The following is an 8382-nucleotide window of genomic DNA, read 5'->3' as shown; positions in this document are numbered from 1 at the left end:
CCATCTGAATGTCTTCTTCGGTGAAGTGTCTGTTCATATCCTGTGCCCATTTTTCTACTGGATTATTTACCTTTATCTTATTGTGGTGAATAATGCTATTTTAACAGAAGTTTAGAGTAAAAACAAATGCTAGTAATAACATCTTTATACTGGTACCAAATTGTATATGCTGGAAAAAAGTGAACTTTTATTCTCTTTTGGGGAAAAAGATACTTAGGCTAGGCACAACTGCTCATATCATCAATATGTTTTCTATCTGGATTTGATCAAGGGAGCTCTCGTGATGGATTCTGCTCATTTGGCGGTTTGAATACACCATCCACTCCACAGGGAAGACACGAGCTATCTCCCTCTGTGTGTTTTCCAGCTCAGAAATCCAATGGAGAGTCAGTGAGGATTTAGTTCATACTTTACAGCAATGAGGCCTTTTTCACTCTGTACTTGATTTGTCAACCTAGGAGCAGAAAATATTCCACTAGGGGGTGCTATAGTACTATGAAAATAAAAGCGTACTCGGCATATGTTCGACTGACTCACTCACACCATGTGTGCTATCTCTAACAGCTATCTATACATAGCCATCACTTTGTGAAAAAAGCAATACAGTGCACTAGTTAATAAGAAAAGTTTTGGAATTAGAAAGCACACACGTTAACTATTAGATAGTGTATCATTTACTAGAGTACATTGAGATCCCGAATATCTTTATCTTGGTTTCATTCATTCTCTCTAAAATGCATTATAAAACAATAAGTGTCGAGGACTCTGCTTCATAGGGTCACTATGAGTCTCCTGAGACTCGATGGCACTTAACAACAATAACATTAACATACATAGAGAGATCAGCTGGCCCAATTAACAGAAAGCGATGCTACCAAGCCAAAGGTGGGTGACTTTTAATCGGCGGCCCTCGAGCCTATCTTTCATTGTTTTTGTTTGTTTTTTTTAAATTTTTGTGCGAGTGTACCATCAAATCAGATCGGACTGGTACAGGAGGAGATTGACCCTCCTTCCCCGGCAGAGCATCTGGTGGATTCGAACCTTGCGCCTCTGGGATTGTAGTTGCAGGTCCTTGCCACTAGGCCACCAGAGCTCCCTCTTTCATTGTTTTTGTTCAGACATTCTTCTAGGTCATATAGCCCTGGTGTAGAAGTTGCCGTACAGCAACTGTGAGGCTGAACACTGTGATGTGTCAAATGCGTTAATGGTTGGTTACCCAATGCAGGCAGAGAGTGGGGTGGAGCTCCCCGATTAAAACAAGTGTGGAAAGAAGAGTGGCATCCACTTCCATAATAGCTTGCCTCCGGAAACCCTATGAACCTGGAGAGAGGATGAAAGGCACCCAAGCGTTGAGGACTCTCCTTCATAGGGTCACTATGAGTCGCCTGCTACTCAACAGCACTTAACAACAAAAACTATTATGAAAACTGGGAAAATAATGTACACAAAGAACTTAGCTAAACAGATCTATTATTATCATCTACTGCTGGCTGAAAAAAACCCACAAAACCCAACAAAAAGAAACTCCCCACAAAACATCCCAGAAGTGAGATAAATAAAAAGCAAACTGACAATATGCAGCAGTAACCCTTCTAAACTATGGAAAGGAATGAAGTGATCACCAATACCTTAAAGAAAAGCTGGAAACCTCTGATGAGAGTTTTGCTCTTCTGTCTTGTTAATAACGTTCTCCAGATGACTGAGAGCTCTTCAAGGCCCCAGCTATGACTGTCCATTGAGTCTTGAATGTGTCTCATTGCTTGAGCACCAACACTGTCCTCCACAGATGTGACAATCCAAACACAGAGACAAGGAATAGCACTGGCATCCTGTCATTGGTTAAGAAACTTTAAAATAACTGGGATAGAAGATGTTTCCAGCAATGCTATGACTACAGAAGGATATTTCTTGTTAGAATAATTCACCCCATTAAATAAAAAAGAGTTGAAATGCTTTCAAGCATAAACTTTTTTTTTTAATTTTTATTTTATTATTTGTGTGTGTGTGTATACCGTCAAATCAGACCTGACTGGTACAGGAGGAGATTGCCCCTCCTTTCCCGGCAGAGCATCTGGTGGATTCGAACCGTGTGCCTCTGGGATTGCAGTGCAGCTTCTTGCCACTAGGCCACCAGAGCTCCCCTAAGCATAAACTTTTAACACAAAACTAAGTGCTTATTAGAAAAATGTCCTGCAGAGAGGATGGCAGAACAGAAGGCCAAGAAAAAGACGAGGGGAGAAGATGTATGTGGAAGCAGTAAGGAATATAAGAGAACAAGACTGTCCTCCAATGAACTGTTTAGAAAACATCCTCTTTAAAGACCTAGAACAGCAGTGGTGGTCAATCCACCAGCCATTACTTCCTCTGTAGACCAAACAATGAAGGCATTGACTACTTGAGTCCACGGGCCAGACCATAAGCGGTAGGAGCACCAAGAGGTGAACAGAACCTGGACATATGCTTTCAAGCCTCACTTAGCATCGCCCCACTTCCCCTCTGATTACCAGACTTCTTAATCCTTAACCACTTTTTCATTTGCTCCCTGGCTTCTCATGGTCCTCACCTGGAGACAAGAGGCCAGGACACTCAGGACAGGGGCCCGGTGTTTCACTGCTTTAGCCAGGAGCCAGCACCAGGAGTTTGGCTCCTCTGAGCACTGGAGCAAAATTTCAAAGAAATCAGTCATCTGCTCTTTGTTTTTCAGGAGTTGCTGGGGAGACTTGTCACAGACCTGATCACTATTCATTATGGAGTCTGAGGGTAAGTTCTCAAAAGCCAGTCTTAAGTGATCTTGAAGAACTGGGTTGAAATACTGGAGAAGGGATTTTACCTAGAGAACACATTAGATGATTAAAAGAGACACAAAATTTTCCATTCCCATTGACGGTGAGTATGTAAGAGAACGTGGTTGTTGTAATGTGACACTGAGTTGGTTGTAACCCACAGTGACCCTATGTACAACAGCTCTTAACTCTGCTCTTTCCTGAGCCAAGTTCATCATCTCTGACACACTGACCCTACTACACTAGTCATTGATTCAATTCATCTCTCAAGGGTCTTCTCTCTTACGCTGTCCCTCCACCTTCCCAAGCATGCCATCCCTCTCCAAGGACTGGTCCTTCCTTGAAATATATCCAAAGTATGTCAAAGCTTCAGAATCCTTGACTCCAAGGAGCAGCCTAGTTTCACCGTCTCTAGGGTGAAACTGTTTGTTCTCTTAGAGTACAGCTCAAAGGCACCAATTCTTCCTCTAACATCCGTACTCATTGTCCAGCTTTCTGATGCATAGCATGCAATTGCAGAGACCATGGACTGGATCAGGTGCACCTAGCCTCCAGACTGACACTGTTTCTCTTCAGTACTCTGGAGAAGTCTCAGACAGCAGACTTTCCCAATGCAATTCATCTTTTGATTTCCTGACTGTTGGTGCCAAGAGTGCTGATTATGGAACCAAGCAAGCTGAAGCAGTTAACAATCTCAGTCTCTTCATGTCTATCACAATGCTGCCACTCACTCGAAATCATGTCAGAGGTGAATATATAATTTTTATTAAACTGTCTCCCACTTTTGAGTGAATTCCCATACTGAATCTAGAGTCATGAAAATGCAGTATCTCCTAATAACTAGGCTCCTTGTCTGAAACCAACTCACTAAAATCTTAACAACAGTATTGTATCAGATAAAAAATTTTGTCTATGCAACAGAAGAACAGCATTAAACTGAGAAATGTTTCCATTTTCTTTCTCAAAAAACTGTCAGCAATCAGTGGCTTACCTCCTCCGGATGGTAGTTATGGAGTTGGCTGTGAACAATGAACTGCAGCCAATCATTTGCTTTGGCACATTCTACGAGGTAAGATGTGCTCACTTTCAGATTGTGGAGCCTGCAAAACTGTATCGCTAATGCCCACTGGTTGCTTGAATCACTGGATATCCTGTTGTTGGAGTTGAAGGGATAGTGACAGAGAGAAAAACTTATTAATATCTTTAGCTTAAATCTGGAAAATTAATAGAAATGAGATAATCTTAATCATCCTGTTGCTGTGTGCCATAGAGTTGGAATCAACTCATAGCTGATCTCTCAGCAGGTTTTCAGAGGCAATAAATCCCACAGGAAAAGACTGACCATCTTCCTCCAAAGGAGTAACTAGTGGATTTGAACCATGTGTCTTTGGGTTGGCAGTGCAACTCCTTATCATTAAGCATACTACAGACTCTTAATCATAGAACAGCCTTTGGAAAGCTTTTCAGCAAATACCAAATATTACACTACTTTTTAGAAACCTAATTCTTTCTTCTATAATGTACAATAGGTTTTTTATTATACTGGAACAAATTCCTACACCAAACCATCAAACAAGTATCTATTAAAAAAATTATATTTGAAAAGTTTAAAAAGGAAAAAAACATCACATTGCGTCAAAAAGAAAATGTCCTAACTAAACTCAGTCTTAAAATAGGAGGTGAACAGAGTCCTAACATGTCACCAGAAGCTATGAGATAGAGGGTGCTGGTGCTGCCCAGCACAGAGGGATGGCAGCTCTATGGTGCCATCTGCCTGGATGTGACTGGATGATTCTCGCTGGGTAGTTCCTTTTCCTAAACTAAAATTTTTATTTCTTACTACCAGGAGCCAGGAAATCAAAAGATGAATTGCATTGGGACAATCTGCTGTCACGGACCTCTCCAGAGTGCTCAAGAGCAACGATATCAGTCTCGATATAAAAGTATGCCTAATCCAGGCCATGGTCTTCTCAATTACTTGTTTATGCTTCAGAGAGTTGGACAATGACTAAGGAGGACAGAAGAATAGATACCTTTGAGTTGTGGTGCTGGAGAAGAGTCTTGAACATACCATGGACAGCCATGAAAACAAACAGTTCTGTCTTGGAGAGTGTGAAACCAAATCTCTCCTTGGAGGCTAGGATTTTGAAGCTCTGCCTCACTTACTCTGGGCATGTGCCCAGGAGAAATTGGTCCTTTGAGAAGGACATCATGCTCAGAAGGGTGGATGGACAGTGGCAGGAGTGGAAGACCCCAGATGAGATGTACTGAAACAGTGACTGGGGCAATGGGGGTTGGTATGTTGAAATTAGAGACTGGCTCAGGACAGGGAAGGGTTCAGAGATGCTTTATAGTGTCGCTATACATCGCAGGCGACTCAATGGCATATAACAACAATAACATACTATTACAGGTTTGGAAGCAGGAGTGGCATCCGCTTCCTCAATAACATGCCTCTGGAAACTCTATGAACTTTGATAAATGTCAATAGTTGTAGTGTGCCTTTAGGGCTTTTGTTCATAGGGTTGCTATGAGTCGTGCTCCACTCGAAGGCAATCAACAACAACAACACATATGTAGCACATACTTGTGAACAGATTCAGAAAATACAGTTTTTAATTTTTTTTAAAGATTACCTATTACGTCACTATTCATACCTTCACAAAATATCTTCTGGTGTTTAACGTGTTTACATGTATGCAGGCATGTGTATGTGTATATAAATTTGCTAGTGTTGTTATGTGACTTAGCTCACCACCTAGCGGGTTTTCAGAAGCAGTTTAATCACAAAGGAAAGATTGCCCATCTTTATTTTCTTCATAGAACAGGCGGTGGAAACAAACTGTGTGCCTTTCGGTTGGGCAACACAACTCCTTACAATTTGTTCTTAATTTATATAAAAATACATACATATTAGAACCTATTTTCTTTACTTACTTAAATGGGGCTTTTGCAGTGGCAGGAATGGTCCTGATAAGCATACATGGGATGTAGCCATCAAATTAATTTATACACTCAGTATCCTTTTTTTTAAAAAAAAATTTATTTTAATAATTTTAATGAACATTTACAGAGATTTCGGATTTTTTTTTTCCACTTTTTAAGGTGTGCACTTTTATTCACTGGTCTCAAGTCAGTGTACAGGTAAAGCCCTGGCTGCCTCCATATCTCAGCCACCCCAGGGAGACCAAAAGCCTTCATATTTCTAGAGTTGAGGGAAAGGGCAAGGGCCCCAAAAAAGTAGGGCCTCCAATGGCTGACTATTGAAAAAAAAAAAAAAAAACACCACAAAAACTAAAGAACAAGTATTAAGGCAGAAGATATATTAAAAAACAAAAACAAAAACAAAAACAACACCAACCAAAAACTGGATAAGGTATAATTTACATAAAAGCAATGCTCCCTGCCACACCTGTCCATGCGTAGACCCCGGTGAGGGACGGGGCTCTTCTGCTTATGGGGAGAGGCTTTTGGAAAGTCAGGAGCTTCCTGTCACATAGCCATGTTTATTATTTGGAAGGACTATTTAAAAAAAAGAGAATAATGTACAATCAAAGTCCTGGGCCACACTGGAGAACTGGGGGGATTCTTGCTCCACACCAACTGCTGTTACCCTCACCGGTCCAGTTTTCAAATCCTGAGTCAAGCGCAAAAAAAAAAAAAAAAAAAAAAAAAATTTAAAAAAGTAAAAAATAAAGCCATGCCAATTCTCATCCTTTTTTTTTTCTGCGCAAGTTAGGTTTTTTTATCAAGAAAGGGTGTAACGCAACTAAACAGTCGGCCTAGAAGCATTTGCAGTGGACGAGGGAGGCGCCAGACTCCTCGTCCTCCTGCTTGCTGATCCACATCTGCTGGAAGGTGGACAGGGAGGCCAGGATGGAGCCGCCGATCCACACGGAGTATCTGCGCTCAGGGGGAGCAATGATCTTGATCTTCATCGTGCTGGGGGCCAGTGCTGTGATCTCCTTCTGCATCCTGTCGGCAATGCCTGGGTACATGGTGGTCCCTACAGACAGCACTGTGTTGGCGTAGAGGTCCTTGCAGATGTCAACACCACACTTCATGATGTTTCGTGGATGCCACAAGACTCCATGCCCAGGAAGGAGGGCTGGAAGAGTGCCTTGGGGCAGCGAAACGCTCATTGCCGATGGTGATGAACTGCCCATCGGGCAGCTCGTAGCTCTTCTCCAAAGAGGAAGAGGAAGAAGAAGTCGCCGTGACCATCTCCTGATCGAAGTCCAGGGCAACAGAGTTTCTCCTTGATGTCACGCACAATTTCCCGCTCAGCCGTGGTGGTGGAGCTGCAGCCTCGCTCGGTGAGGATCTTCATGAGGTAGTCCATCAGGTCCCGGCCAGCCAGGTCCAGATGCAGGATGGCATGGGGGAGGGAGTACCCCTCAGAGATGGGCACAGTGTGGGTGACCCCATCGCCAGAATCCATCACAAGGACAGTGGTTCAGCCAGAGGCATACAGGGACAGCACGGCCTGGATGGTGACGTACACGGCAGGGATGCTGAAGGTCTCGAACATGATCTGGGTCATTTTCTCCTGGTTAGCCTTGGGGTTCAGGGGGGCCTCCATCAGCAGCACAGGGTGCTCTTCGGGGGCCACACGCAGCTCGTTGTAGAAGGTGTGGTGCCAGATCTTCTCCATGTTGCCCCAGTTGGTGACAATGCCGTGCTGTACTTTGAGGGTCAGGATGCCTCTCTTGCTCTGGACTTCGTCCCCCACGTAGGAGTCCTTCTGGCCCATGCCCACATCACGCCCTGGTGCCGAGGGCACCCCACGATGGAGGGGAAGACAGCCCGGGGGCGTCATCTCCCGCGAAACTGGCCTTGCACATGCCGGAGCTGTTGTCGACCACGAGGGAGCACAGGGATGTCATCATCCATGGTGAGCTGGGGGTTGCGGGTGTGAACAGGCGGCGGTGACTATGCAAAGGGGCCTGTGCTCCGAGGCGGACGAGGTGTCGGCTCTGATTTTGGATTTTCATTCATTCATTGCTGCACTTCTCTCCCCGCCCAGTCCCCCCATCCCCCAGTTCACGTTTCTCTTTGAAAAGTAATAGAAAAACTCCCTCCCTGGTACACAATCCCCCCCGCACCCCTCCCACCGCCCCAAGTACATACTTAGTATCCTTTTAATCTTTTCCAGGAGAATAAAGACCTGAAGATGTAAGGCCTCTCTGCTTTGAATTGACTTCTTACTTTCGTATCTAGGATGACACTAGCTATGTTCCACTCTCAAGAGAACCGAGAAAATAATCCACTCATGAGATTCTTGAATACTAAACTCTCTTGTTCTTGGAACTGTAACTAGAGACCAGATAGTTTCCTGTAACTCTTCAATTAAAAGAGGCACATGATACAACTGAACAGGGTCATGCAGGACAGTGGGTCTCCAGAGGCAGGGGTACCTGGATAGGCCTCATGGGATAATTGTAGCCCAACTGGGAGGCAAGCCTGAATGTGAAGAGAGAGGTGCTACTGTGGGCAGTGATCAACTCAACTGACAAAGGGAAAAAATGAGAGATACTGCTTGAATCAAATTATTTGAGGCATATCCCATCTTTTTTTTTTTTTAAATTTCTTTATTTTT

General features: G+C 43.6%; 1 protein-coding gene and 1 pseudogene across 1 annotated transcript in view; both read right to left on the bottom strand.

Moving 5' to 3' along the window:
• The window catches only part of SPG11 (spastic paraplegia 11 (autosomal recessive)), a 128159-nt gene that overhangs the window by 28530 nt on the left and 91247 nt on the right, over window positions 1-8382 (bottom strand). The window contains exons 37-39 of the mRNA XM_006883201.1: window positions 3775-3934; window positions 2564-2830; window positions 1629-1829 (exon numbers count right to left, since the gene is read on the bottom strand). Of these exons, the coding sequence (XP_006883263.1) occupies window positions 1629-1829; window positions 2564-2830; window positions 3775-3934 (628 nt within the window). The remainder of the gene's footprint in view (window positions 1-1628; window positions 1830-2563; window positions 2831-3774; window positions 3935-8382) is intronic.
• Window positions 6566-7669, bottom strand: LOC102871702 (annotated as a pseudogene).

The sequence above is a fragment of the Elephantulus edwardii genome, unplaced genomic scaffold (genome assembly GCF_000299155.1).
Source record: "Elephantulus edwardii isolate Elephantulus edwardi_28Jun2011 unplaced genomic scaffold, EleEdw1.0 scaffold00026, whole genome shotgun sequence".
Lineage (NCBI taxonomy): Eukaryota > Metazoa > Chordata > Mammalia > Macroscelidea > Macroscelididae > Elephantulus > Elephantulus edwardii.
Note: the sequence above shows the minus strand (reverse complement) of the source record. Positions and strands in the feature narration are given on the sequence as shown.